Source organism: Echinops telfairi, unplaced genomic scaffold (assembly GCF_000313985.2).
Source record: "Echinops telfairi isolate 266 unplaced genomic scaffold, ASM31398v2 ScPeMD7_2565;HRSCAF=3150, whole genome shotgun sequence".
Lineage (NCBI taxonomy): Eukaryota > Metazoa > Chordata > Mammalia > Afrosoricida > Tenrecidae > Echinops > Echinops telfairi.
The window spans coordinates 7,293,161-7,313,555 of record NW_022106463.1 but is presented as its reverse complement, the minus strand read 5'-3'; the positions used below and the strand labels follow the sequence as shown (position 1 = coordinate 7,313,555).

At 52.1% G+C, this 20,395-nt stretch overlaps 1 protein-coding gene across 7 annotated transcripts in view; it reads left to right on the top strand.

The window, feature by feature from the left end:
* PAN3 (poly(A) specific ribonuclease subunit PAN3) overlaps positions 1 to 18,975 on the top strand; it is a 94,124-nt gene extending 75,149 nt beyond the window's left edge. For all 7 annotated transcript variants that reach the window (XM_004715143.2, XM_045294017.1, XM_045294016.1 and 4 more), the window contains 7 exons: positions 3,934 to 4,099; positions 5,423 to 5,513; positions 8,066 to 8,205; positions 9,714 to 9,843; positions 10,278 to 10,342; positions 15,190 to 15,328; positions 16,008 to 18,975. In XM_004715143.2, the coding sequence (XP_004715200.1) occupies positions 3,934 to 4,099; positions 5,423 to 5,513; positions 8,066 to 8,205; positions 9,714 to 9,843; positions 10,278 to 10,342; positions 15,190 to 15,328; positions 16,008 to 16,148 (872 nt within the window). In that variant the 3' untranslated portion in view covers positions 16,149 to 18,975. The remainder of the gene's footprint in view (positions 1 to 3,933; positions 4,100 to 5,422; positions 5,514 to 8,065; positions 8,206 to 9,713; positions 9,844 to 10,277; positions 10,343 to 15,189; positions 15,329 to 16,007) is intronic.
* The last annotated feature ends 1,420 nt before the right edge of the window (positions 18,976 to 20,395 follow it).

Below are 20,395 nucleotides of genomic sequence, written 5' to 3'. Positions count from 1 at the left end.
TATGTGTGCATGTAATGCTATGAGACTACCTCTGATGACTGCCTTTGCTGTGTCCCATAAGTTCTGGTATGTTGTGTTCGCATTCTCGTTGGTTTCTAGAAATGTCCTAATCTCATCTCTGATCTGGGCCAGAATGCTCTCCTTTTGCAATAGAGAGTTATTCATTCTCCAATGGTTTGCCCTTACTTTCTTTATCTTCCTTTGGTTTATTTCCAATCTTATGGCACAGTGGTCAGAGAGAGAGGTCTGTATGACATCAATGTGCTTGAATTTATGTAGATTAGACGTATGCCCTAGCATGTGGTCTATTTTAGAAAATGTGCCAAGGGGAGCAGAATAAAATGTGAATTCCTTTTTGTTTGGGTGGAGAGCTCTGTAGATGTCTATCAGGCCACATTGTCTAATTGTAGTGTTTAGAGCTCTAGTCTCACCTTGTTGAGTTTCTTTCCGAGTGTTCTGTCTTTCTCAGAGAGCGGTGTATTGAAATCACCTACTATAATTGTTGAGGCTGTGATTTCTTTTTTCATCCTTTGAAGTGTTTGCTTGACATATTCTGCTGGATGCTTATTTGGTGAGTAAATGTTTAGAATGCTTATTGATTCTTTATGTAATGTTCCCTTGAGCATTACATAGTGTTCATCCTTATCTCTTTATTGGTTTGCACTTGGAGGTCAATTTTATCTGAGATTAGGATTGCAACCCCTGATTTTTTTTAATTAGAGCTTGACTGATAACGTCTCCATCCTTTGCTTCTCAGCCTGATTTTATCTGTAATGTTGAGGTGTGTTTCTTGTAGGCAGCAGATCGAGGGTTTGTGTTTTTCAAGCCAGTCTATTAGCCTCTGTCTCTTAAGGTCTGAGTTCACCCCATTTATATTCAGGGTTATTACATCTATCTGTGGACCCTGTGTTGTCATTTTCTCTCTCTTGTGTTGGGTGTTTTCCTATCTCCATTTCTTTTCCGTGGAGTGTGCATATGTGTGCTTGCGGTTCATTCTTGCCTTCTTTCCATCGTTGTGCCAGTTTTATCTTGGGGGCTCTTTTCCCTTTGATGGTCTCTGGGTGGAGTTGTTCTGTGTGGTGGTCTCTTGTATGTGCCTGGTGAGTGCTGTTCTTCTGCCCATACTGGTCAGCGAGGATCTTTTGTAGTACTGGGTTCCTTTTAGCATATTCTTTGAGGCTTTCCTTGTCCGGGAAGGTTCTCAGTTGTTCATCTATTTTGATCGATATTTTGGCGGGATAGAGTATTCTTGGGTTTGCGTTAATTTCCTGCACCTTTCGGCATATAGCTGCTCCACTGTCTCCTCTTTTTCATAGCGTCTGCTGACAGGTCTGAGCATATGCTTATCTGCTTGCCTTTATATGTGGTTGTCTGTTTTTCTCTAACTGCTCTCATTATTTTCTCCTTTTCCTCAAAGCTGGATAGTTTAACAACTATATATCTGGGTGACTTCTTCTAGGGATTCAGTCTAGGTGGCATTCTTTCAGCCTCCTCGATAGTTGCCTGGTTTTTGTTCACTAAGTTAGGAAAGTTTTCCTCCAAGCATTCCATCACTATTTTGGATGTTGGTTTCCTTAATGTGGATTCTTCCTCCACACCAATAATTCTGAGGTTGTTCCTTCTCGTAGTGTCAGACATAGCTCTGAGGTTTTCTTCAGCTTCTCTGATTGACCTGTTAGACTTTTTCTCACGTTTATTAATTTCTGCTTGTGACTCCTCTAGGTCACTGGTGCGATTCTCAGCCTCTTTCATTCTCTGGGTGAAGTCCATGAGTTTGCTCTTAATTTTTGTTATCTCGCCCTTTAACTCCTGTATTTCCTTTTGGTGCATAGCCTTTAATTCCTCTATCATTTCATCCTTTTTCTGTATTGCTTCCCTCATGTCCTGTATGGCTCCCAGCAGCATTCTGAAGGTTTCTTTCTGTGGGAGTCAACCTCTGCCCTTCCTATGACTGCCGTTAGGTCCAGGCGGTCCTCTGGCATTTGGATCTTGTTTCTCTTTTCTTGTTGAAGCTGTGGAAGCAGTTTGCGGTTTCCTGTTCTATTTGTGGGCACTTGGTGCCATTTTCCTGGGTGTCTCAGAGCCCTGAGCTCTGTTTGGGAGGTTGTTGCTTCAGCTGGCTGCCTTTAGCCAACTGCCTTGAGGGGTTGTGTGTCACCTTTGTCCTGCTGGGGATTCCCTCTCACCTTCTCCTATGATTTGCTCCAGCCACCTTCAGGTCTCCTTAGGGGCTGTTTGCTACTGTACAAGCTGCGGTCTGATAGAATGTATTGGCCCCAGTGCAGGGGAGCGCATTTAGGGGATGGGTTGGGGATTGGGTGATCTGTTTCTGGCTAGGGGCACTTCCCTCAGGTAGGCAGGTGGGAGGGGGGCTGCGACTGGTGTGCAAATGCACCACTTGGAGCCCAAAGGGTGGGACAGAGTGAGGAGGGAGAAGGGAGAATGCAGTGATAAAGCCCCCAAAACTTGGGTTCCTATGCCGCAGCTGCAGAAAGTTGTGCCAGCTTTGGGTCCTCTGCCTGGCCAGCCAGCAGCGGTGTTACAGGATGCAAATCACTGAGTGCGTGCGTGCGTGTGTCCGTCCCCGCGGGCGCGCCTGGGTGGGCGGGGAGGCCCAGGAAGGGGGCTGGCTGGTGGATCTGCAAGGAGCTCAGTGATGGGGCAGTGCTCCTCTGGGCTGCGACCTTTGAGCGTGCGGGAAGGTCTGTTTGGCGGTTTGCGTGGAGCCCAGAGGCAGGTCCTCAGACTCTGCCTTCCGCCTGGCTGTGGCTCCGGGCGCGCGCCTCCAGGGAGAAGAGGGGAGAGTCTGGCCTGCTGGACCGCGAGGGGTGCGCAGGTGGGGCCCGAATCTGCAGGGGGTGGGGGTGGGGTTGTTGGTTGGAGCACACACACGGGCCCCGGGCTCCCTGTGGCAGGATGGGGGTTCCTGACTGGCAGTTTTGTGCGGAGTGCCGAGGCGGGCGGGCTCAGCCTGCGCCTTGCACCTACCTAGCTGCCTTGTGGCGCAGGTCCCGGCCGAGCGGGTGCGCAGAGTGCCGCACTTGAGACCACGGGTGTCTGCGCGGAGCCCTGGCTATGGGTGGGAGTCCACCTCTGGGTCCGAGAGATGCTCTGAGTGGTCTTGGGAATCGAACAGACAAATTTGGTACCCCTACGCCTTCCCCAACTCTCCCCACTCACCGATCTCCTCAGAGCTCCCGGCTTGAGCTACTTTATCTGGTGGCCATCTTCCCGGTCTCCCCTCGACTGCTATTTGTATTCCACGCACACCTGGTCAGTGGTGAAGCACTGGGACATATGTCTCTAAGGTTTTATCCTCTGGATGAGAGCAGCCTCTGGGTTAACTTACTTGGCCCGTCTGCTAAGCTCTCAAAGAGGGAGCCCGTGTCACGGGGAGACACACTCAAGGTGACCAGAGGACCTGAGTACCAGTCATGATATATAAGCGACCCCAATGCCACTGCGTCAATTCTGACTCACGTTCACTCTCGATAGCCTTTAGGAGGCCCTAAATCTTTATGGGAGCAGACAGCCTCATCTTTCTCCTTCCAAGCAGCTGGTGAGCTTGAACCTCAGACCTTGTGGTTAGCGGAGCAGCAGAACGCCTGGCCCACAGGTCCTCCAGAGTTCCTGGGCGGGCAAACACTAGGTCTATCTCGAGTTCTTAGTGTAATGGAACTTACGATACGTACAGTGGAATATGTGTGAGGGCTTCACAGAGCTCCAGGATGAATGGAATTCTCGCCTTGACTGTGGGGAAGCCCCTCCGTGGTCCTGCTCTTCACGCAGACACGCAGGCTTTCCTTGTGAACCTGCAGTGTTCTTTTTGGGTGGTGGCTCGTTTTCTTCGTACATTTTGTTATGGGTCTTTTGTGCCCAATGGTGGCCGGCAATTCAATGGAGAAGTCATTTTGAAGTGCCCTTGTTCCACAGGTCAGCACGATGGCCAGCTTCCCAGGCAGCATGCCGGGCTGCTGCCAGAGTCCCTCATCTGGGCGTACGTCGTCCAGCTGAGCTCTGCGCTGCGCACCATCCACACCGCAGGGCTGGCCTGCCGCGTGATGGACCCCACCAAGATCCTCATCACCGGCAAGACCAGGTAGGGGTTGCCTCCTGGCCCGGCCGGGTTTACTCACCTGTGACCGCTGCGTGATAAGCAAAGTGTAATGCTGGGTTTTAATTCTGCCTTTTCATATGCCCCATCCAGAGAGCTACTGTGACTGAGCTCATGTGTAAGTTTAAAAAAAAGTACATCTTTATTAAAATGGCTGGTTCCTGGCTGGAAATGTTGAGCAGGGTGGGGAATTGTGTTTGGTTAGGGTGGTGGGACAGGGCTGGATGAGCAGTGTAACTTGAATGAGTAAGTCAGGCATTGGGGCGGGGAGGGTGGGTTCTGTGTGTGTGTGTGTGTGTGTGTGTGTGGTTTTTGCCTTAAAAAGCAAAAAAACCAAGACTTCACAGCCAGACCCACTCGGATTATCTCTAGTCTAGACCTCATGATCTGTGACTCTCACCACATTCCCTCTATTTCAGTTCTAGGGGCTTCATGTCCATTGACGGACTCTCCTGGCCCCCCACCCTCTCCTCATGTATGACTTAAAATAGTTGTTGACCTTCTGTTCTTATATGCAGTCGTTTTTTTTCTTTTTTAAAGTAATATCGCAGTTTTTAAAGTTAACAGTCTTTTACTTTCTGGGCTGAACTATTGACTTCATTTAAAGGTAACTCCAGGGGGTGATTTGCATTTAAGGTTTAATGAGCAACTCAAGGATCCTTCCAGACAGACTCTGGAAGTCTGGGTACTTTTAAGAATTTCTAGTTCTGTTCCACGTCCTCCCCTCCTATCAGGATTCCTTTCCCATCCCTGGTTAGAACGCACAGTGGCAATAGCTGGGCGTCATCTAGTTCTTAGTGGGTTCATGCAGTTTGTCCTGTAATCCAGTTCCGTCTCTTAATTCTCAGGTCACCTGAGGGGGCTTTTTACATAGTTGATTGGCTGTTATTCCCAGAATTGCTCATTCTCTGTGTCTGGGGTGGAACCCAGCAACCTGGATTTCTAGTGAGGTCCTTGGTCAAGCCGACACTGCTGGTGGGGGCCCCACAGATACAGAGCTAGGCTGCGTGGACCTTGACTTCACCTGGTTATGTTGGAGTTGCCGGAACATTGAGCGTATGGTGGGTAGCGTGGCAGGGAGGGCTGTAGACTTGGGACAGGGTTGTCTGGGCGCATCGCCTGGAGGAGCTAGTTACTGTCTGGGACCTCCTGCCAAGTTAAAGTCCTTCCCGGTGTTACCGCACCCTTGCATGGTATAGTCTCTGTCCTCATTGCCATGGTTTATGAAGTGCTCAGCTTGTGTTAGTTACATACTCTTCTGAAAGTTTTATTTTAATCTATTTTCTTTTGATTTTCTGGCCCTTAAAGGTTGCGAGTAAATTGTGTTGGCGTTTTTGATGTTTTAACATTTGATAGCAGTCAGAATAGTAACCCATTGGCATTAATGGCTCAATACCAGGTGAGTAAGAATCAGAACCAATGCTTTCTTAGTGACGTGGGCCCGAGTTTCTGTCAGACAGGCGTGATGAATTAATTATAAAGTGGCACAGGGTGCTTGTTCGGTGGGAGGTGGTTGGAGGGAGGGTTACTGGCTACACTCTCTGAGTGCCATGGTTTTCTCCATCACCACGGTGGCAAGATCTGTGGGAGCCTCATAGTGTATCTTACACACACATGCAGACACGTACACACACTGTGGGGGTGGGGGTGCAGCGACCGACCCTGGCCAAGCAAAAGTGACGACTGTGAGCCCGAAGTGGGGCCTCCGCAGAGCTGGAGACCGATGAGGCGCTGACTAGATGGGACTGGCCGGCAGTGTGTAGACTCAGCCCTAACTGGGGGTCCATGATGGCAGATGGCAGCCCGAGGTGTCCCTCGCTGGGTCATTTGCTCTGTCTCCACGGGCTGAGCCAATCTGTCACTGTGTCCATGACCAGAATCTGATGAGCCTGGTTCCCTCCTCCGAGTGTCACTGGCCGGCCAGTTGCCTCTTGATTGACAGGAGCAGTTCAGTTGGAGAGCCTGCCACCACAGGGAGGCGTGCTGCTGCTGCGTGGACTCAGCTGCACAGTTGCTATGGCAGTTGAAGGACATCATCCCCCACCAGCCAGCTCACCCCCAAGGCCTGCCCGGGACTCTGGGGGGATGCCGCTAGCATTACAGGCAGTGGTGGGTCTTTGTGTTTGCAGTGCACTTGGGACGAGTCGGGCTCTCCTAGTCCCATGGAGAAGCGCAGAAAAACCCACCCTCCCACAGCTGCTCAGTTGTTGAAGGCGTGGAAAAAGATTGTCATTTGAGCCCTGCAAGGTGTATTTCAGAACAAGCAAGCAAGGAAAGGTGGAAGCAGCAGCAGCCAGGGGAGTGGGTTAGCATTTCCCCGGAGCATCAAGGTCTCCTTTTCTTGCTCAGGCATTGAAGGTGCAAGCCCCAGACTGACATTGATCCACCCCGCTGCGAAGCTGCCCTGCGTGGCAGCGCCCCCTGTAGGACCGGACAGGGACACAACCTCCCTGTCTCTTCCCCAACCATGGCTTTGTCCTGCAGCACCCCTTTCTCTTCCCTTCTCTGAGCCCCTTGTTAGCCATTGTCCTTGAGCTACACCAGGACGGCAGGTTTGGGGGATTTACAAATGTGTAGTATTTCCCTTTTGTTGTGACTTTTGTAAAACCTACTGCCATTGAGTCGGTTCCAACCTGCAGTGACTGCTAGCCTTTACAGGACCAGACAGCTTTTTCTTCCTCAGAGCGGCTGACCTGCAGTGAGGCCGTCCAGCCGTGTTTCTCTAGTCGCCTTGAAAAATAGACTCTCGTAAGATAAAACAAGCCCTGGGCCCCAAACAGCAAAGGGGGACACACCCAGGAGGGGGCCTAAGCAAGCACCAGGCCTGACTGCTCTGTGCGTGGGCACCGCCTACCCCTGTAGCTTGGGCGGCCTCCAGTCCTTGGCTGCTCATTCCTCATTTCTCAGCACGGATGGGACATGGGGCTTCTTTCTGTGTGTGTTTGCACACGCGTATATGGGATCCAGCATTGATTGCCACATAGCTGGCTGTGAAGTGCAGGCGAGAATGAAAGCGTGTCCACAAAGCTGGAGCATGGAGGTGGGGGTGGGGGTGAGTCTTCAGAGAAAAGTCTCCTTCCCCGGTCTGCTTTTTACACCCTGCTCCCGACCCAAGCTAGAGCCTCTGAAGACTCGGAATACACAGCCAGGACTCCGGAAAGTCAGGACTGATGGCAACCAGACGCCAACTAGAAATCAGCTGTCTCTGAGCACTCTTTGAGTCGCAGGAGCCTCTCACTGGAACAGCAACAGGAAGCCTGTGTCAGTTTGTGTCACACAGTTTTATTCCCCCAAGTGGGGGCCCCGACCTGAGACAGCTAGGGGGAGGTGGCCAGATGTGCCCACCTAACCCTACACCTCTTTTCGAAATCATCATCAGGCATAGGGCGGTTATGCTTTGGGCTGCTAACCAGTGGGTCAGCAGTTCAAACCCAGCAGCCCTGCTGCAGGAGAATGATGAGGCTGTCTGCTCTCTTAAAGATTGACAGACTCAGAAACTCAGACTCAGAAACTCACAGGGCAGTGCTACCTGTTCTATGAGGACACTGAGTTGGGATTGATGTTAATCGTAGTTCCTTGCCTCACCTTGAATATAGTCCAGCCAGTGTGTCGGACTGACCTGAAACATCTCAGAGCACGGAAGCCTGCCTGCCAGCCCTGTTGTTCCCTCTCTGTCTCTGATTGAGAGAGGGAGACTCTCTGTCTCTCTCTCTCTCTCTCTCTCTCTCTCACTCAGATGAACATTCCAACATGTGTTTCCATCGTGGACATGTGACTTGCTCCTGGGTTGGGTGGGCTCTGGAGAGCAGAGGGGAGGTGGAGATTTTTCACAAACTCATTATCAAGGAATGGGCAGAGTCCCCTGATTTGCTGGAGGGCCTCTGGCCACATGGGCAGCAGCGTAGTACCTGTGAACCCCAAGTGACAGTTGTGTGTGTTCTTTCATGTCAGCAAGCAGATTTGATCTCATTAGGAAAAGTCGTGCTGGCTTTGGCTTGCAACTCCCTGTCAGGGATTCAGCGGGATAACGTGCCGAAAGCCATGGAGCTGGTGACGATGAGCTACTCCTCCGACCTGAAGAACCTGATTCTGTGAGTGTCCTGGGGGCTCATGCGGCAGACGCCACGCTGCCCTCAGGCTCCCGGGCTTTGGTCCCTGTGGGAAGGGTGGGGCAGAGACTGGCCCAGGGTGTTTCATTCCCAGCACACAAATGACGGCGTGTGCTCCCGCTTACTCATTGGCTTGAGCTCCTGTGTCAGGCCTGTCACGCAGCCTGGTGTGTCCTGAAACCTGAGTGACAAGTGTCACACCACCCCCTGCAGTCGAGTCCAGTCTGAGTCTGGGTTGTGCAGACCAGAGCTGTGCTCCAGAGGGTGTGACCTTCCAGAAGCAGATCCCAGGCCACCAGCTGCAAAGCACTGGGCAGGTTGGAACCACCAGCCTCTTGGCTAGGACAGTAGTTCTCAGCCTTCCCAGCGCCTTGACCCTGTCATATGATCCCTCATGTGGTGGTGACCCCCCAACCATAAAATTAATTTCGTTGCTACTTCATCACTGCTATGTTGCTACTGTTATGAATCAGGTGATCCCTGTGAAAGGGGCCTTCAAACTCCAAAGGGGTCTTGACCCACAGGTTCAGAACCGCTGGGCTAGGAAGTCAAGCAAGAGTTTAACCATTCGCCCAGGGAGCTTCCAGGCTGAGGCATTTGGACCACATTGACATCAGAGGCCCACTAGGGTGGAGGCTGTCCACTGGCCTGTGATCCAGAGGGCCAACATCTCTGAACCACCAGCTGTTCTGTGGAACAAGGATGGGCTTTTCTACTCCTGTAAAGAGTTACAGGCTCGGAAACTCACAGGGCAAATCTGTCCTGCCCTCGAGGGTCGCTGTGAGTCCACCATGACTTGATGGCAGTGAGAGAGACAGGTGGGTTGGCCAGGCACTGATGACTGTCCACACATCCAACCACAGGTAGACTGGCCACGAGAAGCGGGCCAGCTTCTGGAGCGCACCTCTGGGGGGGGAGAGAGTGAGTGAACGTGGCAACAAATAAGACGGCTGTGGAGAAAATCAGGCTGAGCAGGCGCAGGGGTGAAAGCGTCAGGAGGCAGTCACTTTTCTGTCAGAAGCACCAGTTGATCCACAAATGGAGGGTCTTTGGATTCTAGTTCACACTTTCTTGGTTCGTGAGACCATCAGGTTCGCCATTGGATAGGGTCCTCATGAGACAGAGAAGCATTGCCCGACAGGGAGTCCAGACTGCCAGTCTGTCTTCTCTCCCACCGAGCACCTGCCGCCAGCCTTTCTGTTGGAGACTGAGCACTTAACTTCTGTACCATCTGCACTTGTTGGCTAATTAAGACAGGACACTGGAATTATCATAAAAGTTATTATGAAAAAGAAGATACTAAATGGGTCTCGGCTAAATTAGTGCTCAGCTCTTCCCAGAGAAAAGAAGTGGAGCCGTCAAGCTTTTAACAAGGAAATGGCCTTGCATGCAAACAAATGAGCACATCCCTTTGTGGACGTGTATGCAGGGGCTGGGCATGGACAGTGGGGCCACGCAGCAAGTCATCTCTCTCTCTCTGTGTCTGTCAGGTACTTGCTGAGTGACCAAAACCGACTGAGGAGTGTGAATGATATCATGCCCATGATTGGCGCTCGTTTTTATACCCAGCTGGATGCTGCTCAGATGAGAAATGACGTCATAGAGGAGGATCTGGCAAAGGTAAAGAGCAGTGTGGTCCAGGGGTTGGGTGCCCGGCACCTGCATGGTGGATTTAAAACAAGCAGACGGAGACCTTCGTCTTTAACCTGCGGGATAGGTGTACTGTTGGTTCAGAGATGACTGGCAGGTATTTTTGCCCCAACGTGATATTTGGAATTTAAATGGTTCATCTCCTGTGGGCATTTTTTTCTTCCTCTCTTCATTTTTGCTCCGGGCTTTGCACTAGACTCTGGGTCCTCCCTGGAGTTGCACTGACAGTCGCTGAATGCAGTGGACAGATGTGTAAGCAACAACCAGGAGGAGGGGCTGGTGGGCTTTGTTGTTTGGAAGTGCTGCTGGTGCACGCTGCGAGGGGTGCTTGTGCCCTTTGCTTTCTCATTGTCAGTGTGCTCTCGTCCTGAGCGGTAACGTGCTTCCTCTGAAATGTCTTTCAGGAGGTTCAGAATGGAAGACTGTTTAGGCTGCTAGCGAAACTGGGAACCATCAACGAGCGACCAGAGTAAGGGTTTGCTGTCTCTTCATCTTTCCCTCCTTTGGGTTGGATTTGCCAAAACCAGAGAAAAAACACCAGACCAAACTCCCCCTGTGAAGGAATGTGAAGTCCTTGTCAGCCACTGGAGAGCTGCCCTGCCACAGTAGCCTGGCAGCCCCTCCCTTCCCAGAGGGGCAGGGGGCGGGGGAGGTGAGGGGGTGGTGCTAGCCACCTCAGAAGGGCTCCTGGCCCTTCTGTAGCCTCCTCTCTGAAGCTGGTACCTGAGAGAGCCTGCTGGGCTTACCGCTTTTTTGCCCCTGAAGTTCAAGTCCACTTGCTTTGTTTGCAAAGTCAAATTCTTTAGCCAGGCTCTCGAGGCAAGGGATGCCAGGGTAACCACAGGTGCAGGGCCATGTTGTGACAGCTCTGACTTCTGGTATTCATACCATTTCTGAAGAGCATACACTTGCAATGCTGTTTCTTCCTTCTTTTTAATTCAGCGTGTGACTTTGTACCATACAGGAGGAGAATGTCTCTGTCCCGGGCGGGGCTGTGTACATTGTGGACACAGTGCTGCCCGGGGGAACCCTGCCCACAGCTCCACCACACAGGGAATCCTGCTGCCCTTCCCTTTCCTTTGCACAGTTATTTTGTGGATTTTGTTATGTTTTATTTTCCCGTAATTGGTAATTGTTGTAGACAGAAAACTAAGCACACAGAACCACAGACAAATACGTCACACCCTTCTGCCAGAGTGATGAAGCCCCTCTTGGTGTTGCCTCAGTGGGTAGTCCCCCGGGTCCTTTACTTATTCCAGCGCCCTGCCCCTGCGTGCACACACACCCCCACCTCTGCTGCTCATTTAGAGGTTCATCTCTCTTCTCCCCCCTTCCCCCAGTGTTGGCTCCTGGGGCTGGCTTTGCCCTGGGTGGTGGGTGTGCAGCCCTCTGCTTCAGTGGAACACACCATCCCACAGCTTTCTGAGAAGGGGGGGAAGCTGCTTTTGAGCCCCTGCAGGTCCAAAAATAGCCTTACTCTCCATCCTGACACTTCATTGATAGAGTGGCTGGCTATCACATTTTGGATGGGGGTGGAGGGTAGGGAGAACTATTCAATTTTTTTTTGGATAAGGTTATAGATCTCCATTTCTCAACCTGTGGCCCGTGACCTCTTTGGGGGTCAAATGACCCTTTCACAGGGGTTGCCTGATTCATAACAGTAGCAAAATGACAGTGATGAAGTAGCAACGAAAATAAATTTATGGTTGGGGGCGGTCACCAAAACATGAGGAACTGTATGAAAGGGTCATGGCATTAGGAAGGTTGAGAACCGCTGGTATGTATGCACATATTTCTTAGAAATTAGAACATTCTAGTACTTAGAAATTAAAAAGGAAAAAAAAAAGAAATTAAAAAGGGTTGCCATGAAGAAAGTATTCTGTCTTTCCAGAGTACAGATACAATTAGATATTCGTACTTCCCCTCACATATGCACGCACCCTTTTGATTTCAGTTCTTTTGAAGTGTGAAGGATTCACAGTCGGCATCTATCTATGGAAGCAGCAGCCAGGAAGTCAAAGGATGCACTGAGTTAGGCAATCTAGTGCAAAGACCCCTGGAAAGTGTGTGAGGCCCCGCAGGCACGGGCAGTGAGTTTTAAAGTGAGGTGAAGGGCTTCTCCCCTTTCTGTGCTCCGTTTTGTTAGATGGGTACATGTTAGGTGACCGTAAGGTCTCTACAACAGAATAAAGCACTCATGATCCGGCCCACACTTAACAATCATTGCTGTGCCTGAACCTGTTTCTGCAGCACTGTTGTTTGTTTGAAGATCATTTTACTGTGGGCTCTTACAGCTCTTAAAATAATCCATGCTTCAGTTGTGTCAAGCATATGTGTACAATGTTGCCATCGTTATTTCCTACATTTTTACTTTATATTTGAACCCTTGGTATTGGCTCCTCTTTCTCTACCCCACCCCCACCCTTGTGACCCCTTGATAAATTGTGAATTATTATTATTTTCATATCTTACACTGACCACTGTCACCCTTTCCCCACAGTTTCTGTTGTTTATCCCCCTGGGGTGGGGGAGCACCCTTTTAATATGTAAACTTGGAAACCATGCTGGGGTTCTGTACATTGCTTTTGTCTCTCAGTGATGTATTTTGGAGATCTCTCTATTTAGGTCACTTTAGTACATACCAAGCACTGTGTAAATGAGGAAGGAGCCCTGGTGGCATAGTGGGTTGTGCCCTGAGCTGCCAACTCCTAGATCAGTGGTTCAAGTCTACCAGCTGCCCCTCAGGAGAAAGAGGAGGCTGTCAGCTCTTATAAAGGGTTTAAAACCATCAGAAGTCCAGAGGGGCAGCTCTTTCCTGGGTGGTGAGGTGGTCACTATGAGTTGGATGGGCTTGACAGCAGGGGGCCTGTCTGGCTTCCACACGTGCGAAGCCTGGTGGCGTAGTGGACACTGCACTGGGCTGCTAACCGAAGGGTTACCAGTTCAAACCACGAGGCAGTCTGCTTCCTCAAAGATGGACACACTTTGGGGGATGCTGTTGAGCAGGAGTCGGTTGCCACCTGCAGTGACCCCGTGAACCACAGAAGGAGACGCTGCGCCGTCCTCACAGTTGTTCCCACGCCTGAGCCCAGGGCTGCAGCCACTGTGTCCGCCCAGCTCCTCGAGGGCCGCCTCCTCTTCGCTGTTCCTCCACTTTCCCAAGCCCCGTGTCCTTCTCCAGGGCCGTCTCTCCTGACGCCACGTCCAAAGTTTTGCTGTCCCCTCATGTGAGGAGCACTGTGATTGACCATTGCAGACCCACCTGTGCGAGGTGCCAGAGCGCCTACCAACATCGTTTTACCAAACCTGTAGCTGCTTGTCCTTCTGTGTGGGGGTGGGGATGGGACCGGCGGCCAGGGTTTGGCCCCCATGGCATCCTGTGTTGTGTTTACTCCGAGCCCATGCAGGTGTCTGCTGACCCGTTTGTCTCCATTCCTCTGTGTTCTCACGAGGTGGGAGGCATATTTTCTTGTCAAAGGGTCAGTCTTTGTGGACAGAGCCTCACTTTGTGTCCGACTGGCTAGCAGACATTGTTGGACCTGTTCTAATTTACATGAATTCTAAGTCACCTTGTTCTCATGCTCCTGGGCTGCAGCCACTAGTTAGGTACGGGAGGAGGGGGGGGGCCCCCCCGCGAGCTGAGTGCTGGGCCTCAGCGGGCTCCTTTTATGCACAGCAGCGAATCCTGCCAGCATTTCCCATCCATCTCACCAGACCCATGCAGGCAAGGGGACGTTGTGTGTCGGTGTTTGTGTGGTGCTGTGGACTCGGCTCTGACCCATAGTGTCTGTGTGCACGAGAAGGAAGCCTTGCATGCTCCTTCCTGCACCATCCTCACAGGAGTTCTCTGCCTGCGCCCTTGATGCTGCCACTGTGTCGCCACATCGCTTTGAGGGCCTCCCCCTCGCCACCACTCCACTGTAGCAAGCCTGATGTCCTCCTCAAGGGCCTGACACAGATGTCCAGAGTGTGGAAGGCGAATTTGTTCTCCGTGCCTCTGGAGTGCTCCGACCATGCTGCTTCCTACAGATTGCTCTGGCCTTTGGGCACTCCATGGCACTATCAGTAACCTTCTTCAGCACCAGAGTGCAATCAGATTCATTTAGAACCCTTCTTCACCTTTTCAGTGATAACCAGATACGATACCCCATCTCTATCCCTGGACTGTGCCTTCCTGGTGCACGTAGGACCTGGGCCTCGGGCAGGATGCGTCCAGCAGGCCTCGGCCTCCTCCTCACCTCACTCAGCCAGGCTTCTCCGCAGGCCACTCCGAGCAGCGCTTCTCCCCTCAGCTGTAATTCCTTGCATCCATTACAAGTAACAGTAACCCAGTTAACCATTTCTCAAAGACCGTGGTCCTAGTCACACCCTCTATTAAACCCCAACTCCAAACTCACTGCCATCGAGTCACTGACTCACGGCACCCCCGTGGGTCCCCTCACCATCCTGGAATCATTGTGACTCATGGCACCCCCGTGGGTCCCCTCACCATCATGGAGTGGGTGTGACTCATGGTGCCCCCACGGGTCCCCTCACCATCATGGAGTCGGTGTGACTCACGGTGCCCCCCATGGGTCCCGTCACCATCATGGAGTCGGTGTGACTCACGGTGCCCCCCATGGGTCCCGTCACCATCATGGAGTCGGTGTGACTCACGGTGCCCCCCATGGGTCCCCTCACCATCATGGAGTTGGTGTGACTCATGGCGCCCCCTGTGGGCCCCACTCGGCCACCAGGCTTCTACCCTGTAGTAGGGTCAGGTCTTAACCCCATCTTACTCCTGTGCATTAGCAGATCATGCCCTCCACAAATGGGACTGTAGCCTCAGGTGTGAGAAGCCCAGAATGGTCATAGATCATGGAAGGGCCCTATTGACTGACTGACAGCTGTACCTACGTTCACCTGCTGTTGGGCTCAGCCAACAAAAATCTAGCAGTAACCTGGATACCACAAAACATGGGTAATTTAAAAAACTTCTCTACTGCCATTGGAGGATTTAAAACAAAATATACCAAAACAGAATACAAACAAACAAACAGAAAACACCTGAGGAGCTGATGCCGGGGGCTTGGGTGGAGAGCGGATGTTTTGAGAATGATGAGGGCAATGAATGTACAAATGTGCTTTACACAATTGATGTATGCATGGATTGTGATAAGAGTTGTATGAGCCCCTAATAAAACGATTAAAAAAAACAAAACCCTCCACCCAACCCTGTTATTCCTTATTTACTGGGAGCAGACAAGTTTTCGGTCTGAAGAGTGAGGTGTGGCATGAGATGTTGGGACTGAGCTGATGTAAAGCCTTCTCCGCCAGGTTCCAGAAGGACCCTACTTGGGCCGAGACCGGTGACCGCTACCTGTTGAAGCTCTTTAGGGACCACCTCTTCCATCAGGTGACAGAAGCAGGTGCTCCCTGGATCGACCTCAGTCACATCATTTCCTGTCTGAACAAGGTAATGTCCCTCTGCTCGTGGGGCCTTGCACTCAGCGATGTGTATAAGGGGCCATCAAAACGTTCATGTCCACACGCTCTCTGATGTTGGGCTTCTGTAGCTCCTGGGAGCTGGGGTCTCTGAGCCATGGGGCACAGCCGATGCTTAGCAGTGGTGCCAGTAGAGCTCCTTGCGGACCAGTCCATGCTTGTAAAATACTTGTAGATATCTGGGAAAGAATGGCAAAAATTCACATCTATTTTCCTGAGGGGGCTTGAAAGAGTCAGTAGGAAAATGGAATTATAGTAAAGTGGAATTTTCCCAGGAACTTTTGAAGGCCCCTCGTATGTACCTGTATATGTGTGTGTTGTAGTATTGGACGCACACACACTGTGGCAAGTGTCTTTCTGAGAGCAAGTGGACCCTGACCCTCCTGGGTATGTGTGTGTTGACATAGGATTGACTTAGCAGCATCTCTCTCACACACACACACACACATACACACATACACACACACACACACACACACACACACACACACACACTGTAGCCCTGTGACAGGTCTACCTGACCGTCACTGTGTGTGTGTTGACCCAGCGTCAGCCACGCTCACACGTACAGTGTAGTGCTATCGGGTGGGAGGGGGGTGAGGGGCGCCTGGCCCCGACCCTCACGCTGTGCACGTGTGTCCCTGGTTCAGCTGGACGCAGGTGTGCCCGAGAAAATCAGCCTCATTTCCCGAGACGAGAAGAGCGTCCTCGTGGTGACGTACAGTGACTTGAAGCGCTGCTTTGAGAACACGTTCCAAGAACTGATTGCGGCAGCCGGTGGCCAGTTGTAGTCTTTGTGGGAGCAGACAGCCCGCCGGACACTGCTGAGGACCTGGACCGATCGCCAGCTGCCGTCAGTCATCTCATGTCACACCTGGGGACACAGCAGGTGCGCAGGCTGCTCGCACTTGAGTCAGGTACACTGTTACTTGAAGAAGACTGGCTGGTGCTTGGTGGCACCCTGGCTGCCAGCGGGGCCATCCCTGCCTGGAGTCTGCTTTAGCTTAAGGGACGCCAACCCACCCCCACCCCCCACCTGTATATGCACTAATTTTACTTTTTTACAGAGACATTTTTTTCTGACCTTTCAGCTCTTTGCCACAATGTAGACTTATCAAGGGGCACTGTTTCCAAGGCCATTTCATGGCAGCCGTGGTGGGCAGCTGTGTGTGTCCCTGGGGAGATTGCGGTGGGGGGGCTGCCCGGGAGGCTTATCGGACCAGGTAAAGTTGTCCTGGAAAGACAGTGTAGTGGTTGTTCTTGCCACTGTGCTGCCCGCCGTTGGTGCCCAAGTGTGCTTTTGGCACTGGGTGGCAGGCCCACTGGGGGAGTGCCGGAGAGTGAACCTTGGTGTGGACCCGCCCCAAGGCCGGGGCATGCACACCACCACCAACGGCCTGCCCACCGGCAGCTCTGTGTTCAGACGCCACTGAGCCTTTCAGGAGTGAGTGGAATGAGCGAGGCTTCCCTGCCCGCCAGCTGCAGCTCCGTGTATGCAATGCGCTTTCTCTGAGGAGAGAGAGACTGAGAGACGACGTTGTTCGTTGTTAGAGCCTCAAGTTCAGGAAAGGGTGGCTCTGTAGGTGTGCTTGCAGTTTGCTGTTAGGCTCTGGTTTGTTTGGGGTCTGAAGTCCTGCTCAGCTTTATTACGGTACTTGACACTGGATAATACACGGAGACTCTGCTGCCAAGAGGAACGGCGCAGCAGTGGTCTGGCGCCCGGAGCGTGCTGGAGCTGTCCAGCCCATACCTGGAGCCACGTCGGCGTCCTGCTGTGCCTTCGCAGTCCCTGCTTAGCCCAAAGTCATGGACGTTTTGATAATGAGCTCCCTCTGGGGGACGGCCCACACAGCGTCGATCTCAGCGCGGCCCTAACGGTCTCTGCTCATCCTCCTTAAACACTGGGGCCATGCCATGGTCGCCAAACGCCGCGGGGTTATAGTTAAATGCTTATACTTTGATACTGAAGACTGCCAAATACATAGGAATTTTCTTTCTTAAAAAAAAGTAAAACAAAAAAATTAGCAAACAAAACCAGACACCTACAAACAGGAAGCGCGTGATGAGGACTTGTTCTCCTTCCCTGGCCCGAGTGTTTTCCCACGGGGCACTCCCCATGCTGCTCTGGTGCCCGGGGGTGGGGGCCAGGGTGGCTGGCGCCTCAGGCCTCTCTTTTAATAACAACATCGCCTTTGTAGTTTTCAGAGATGTTTTTACGACCCCTCCACTTTTTTATGAGCTTTAAAATGACTGCCTCGATTTGCCACCTGAAAAAGCAATTCCCCCCATTTTTTTCTCTTATGCACGCTCTTTTGTGACCCAAAAGCTCTGAGGACCAGAGTCCGCCCTCCCCCCCCCCCAACCCCCTGGCACCCCCTTGGTGACTCATGCCAGCCCAGGTCTGGTAGCACCCGGGTGGGGCCGAGTGACAGCGAGCATCCGATACTGCATTTGGGATCAACGGATTAGACGGTGGGACAGAGCGTTGACTCATCCGAGGATCACTCACACTGGGCACCATCATCTTTTACCTGCATGTGCGCACACGCACACGGAACAAGAACTAGAGAGACCTGGAACACAGTCGTCTTTTATCATTACTAGCTCCTGTATTTGAGGAAGAGCAGCTGTCTTTTTTATATGTTTTTTGACAAATCATATTGTAATTCTTTTGTACAAAAAAAAAGACTTGTATTCTATAAGAAATATGAAGTGCTTAACTTATCAGCGGGCTGGAGATTCCTGTTTTCCATGTTGTTTTCTTTGGAAAGGAAAAGGGGTCATACCTCTCTCTTTGGTTGGGGGGTTGGGGAACTTTCCGACCAGTGAATTGTGGACCAATGCTCTGTGAGAGAAGAGGAAGGGAGGGCGGGGCTCCCTCGCGACCAGCAGGCTGTGTTCTGCAAGGCCATTCCAGTCACCCACCCGAGCGTTGCATCACGTGGGCCTGGGGCTCCAGCCCCTGGTGGCCTCAGGACTTGGGGGACTTTACATGATGGACAGCAGGTGTTTTCATGAGTAAATACCCTACCCCCCAAAGAAAATCACAGAACAGTTGGTGTCAGGTAAAGCATATGTATTTCTAGTTTTGTTTTATATTTATTTTTCATTGAGAACTTTTTTTTGGTTTTTATTTACCCCCCCTCCCCCAAAGAGAACTCTCTCTCACTTCTGCCTTGCTGTTTTGGGGAGTCCTCCTTTGTCCACAGTGTAATTCCACGTAGGGGGTGTCTCTGCGCTAGTCTGAGTGGTTCGTGGAGGCTTTTGGGATCTGGGAGGAGTCCCACGGAAGAGCCACATTCCCTGGATCCTCCATCCCGGTAGCCTTCACGCCGCCAACCACGACAACCCCTGGAATCATGTCACCTCACCAGTGCCATTCTTCAAGAGCTGTTTCTGTCCCGATTTCCAGTTCTGTGCGGTGCATCTGCTTCATTGTAAATACCTGAGGGTCCTTTGTCACTTCGTCCTGTGGCCGTGTGTCCAGGATGTCCCGCCCGAGCCCCGTCTGTTCTGTTCTGTTCCAGCGTCACGGGCTCGAGACGCCTCCCCCATCTCCACTCCTCTCTTCAGTCCTATGTGTACAGCATTATTTTTAATAAAGAATTGCAGAAGCAAGCTCGCCTTTGAGTTCCGTTGACAGGTGAGAGGTGTGCGCGTGCGCTGGCGTCTGGTGATGAGAACCGAGGAGTCGTGGGGGCTCGGGCGGCGGCAGTGGCTGAGCTTACACACAAACAGTACTTGCCCAGTGCTGCCTCGGCCTGAGGTCTCTGTCCCAGGCGCTGAGACCATCGGGAGTCGGACGAGTCCACTTCTGCGTAACGGAAGGGGGCACTGCAGGGTTTAGATTCAACCTTCCTAATGCCAAGACCCTTTAAGACATTTCCTCATGTGGAGGGGACCCCCCCCTCCCCCACCATAACATTATTTTCGTTGCACTTCATAACTGTCATTTTGCTGCTGTTATGAATCGGGTGACCCCTGGGAAAGGGTCGTTCGACCCCCAGGTTGAGAACCACTGCTCTACAGGGTAGCCATGAGTCAGAATTCACTCGATGCCAGGGGTTTGGGATCTTAAAGAAGGATTTTCCCAGGCCAATATCAGAACCCCCTTAGGAAAAATACAGGGTGGGGGTTTCTTCCAAAAGTTAGTGGGAACGCTTCATTATCTTTCGTTCCGCGTTCATTTCCCCAGGAGCGCTCTAGAGGGCCATTGTGATTCCGGGTGGGAAGCTGGCTGGGTCTGCTTCAGTGAGGGTCGGGGAGGAAGCCGGGTTGTGGTGGGTTTGGAGGAGAGGCGTAATGTCCTGGGTAAGCACCTTGGAGGCTGTGCTATCAAGGGGGACGGAGAGGCGGGCTGGTAGCTGGGGGATTGCGGTTCTGAGAGATGGGGAGCAGTGGTGACCAGGGGACTGGTGGTGCTAGAGCAGCAGGACAGGGTGGCATTCCCCCACTCTCCACCTCCCAGACAGGATGCTGCATAAAGACCTGCAGGTGCAGCTGGGTGGGAGACAGGTTGGGGCATGGGAGACGTTCCCTCTCCCCGTCCAAGTGAGGATACCCTTCCTCATCGGATCTACCACGTTGGGGGCTGTGCTGTCCTGGAAATGCAGTGAGTGCGTTGGTCTGCAGCCCCTGGAGTTGACCGTTGCTGGCCTGTGGGGAGCATTCCCATGGCACCAGAGGGTTAGCTCCCACTTGCCCCCATCTAAGGCGCCCCGGTGGTGTAGTCACGGTGAGGTGCTGGGCTGCTAACTGCAAGGGCAGCAGCTGGAAGCCACCAGCCGTGCCAAGGAAGAAGGACGAAGCTTTCAGTCACGGACATCCCCAGGGGCAGCTCTGTTAGGGCCCTGTGTTTCAGGAGAGGAAGAGTATGCCATCCACAGATTGTACCGAGCCCAGTAAATGTCACAAGTCAGTGCACCTGCATGCTGGTCCCCCCCACTCCCCACCCCAAGAAATGTAGTTTGTTTGGGGTGGGTACATCCCCCTTCAGTGTTTAGTTCACCAAAAAAAGAAGCTACCCCTGTCTTCCCAG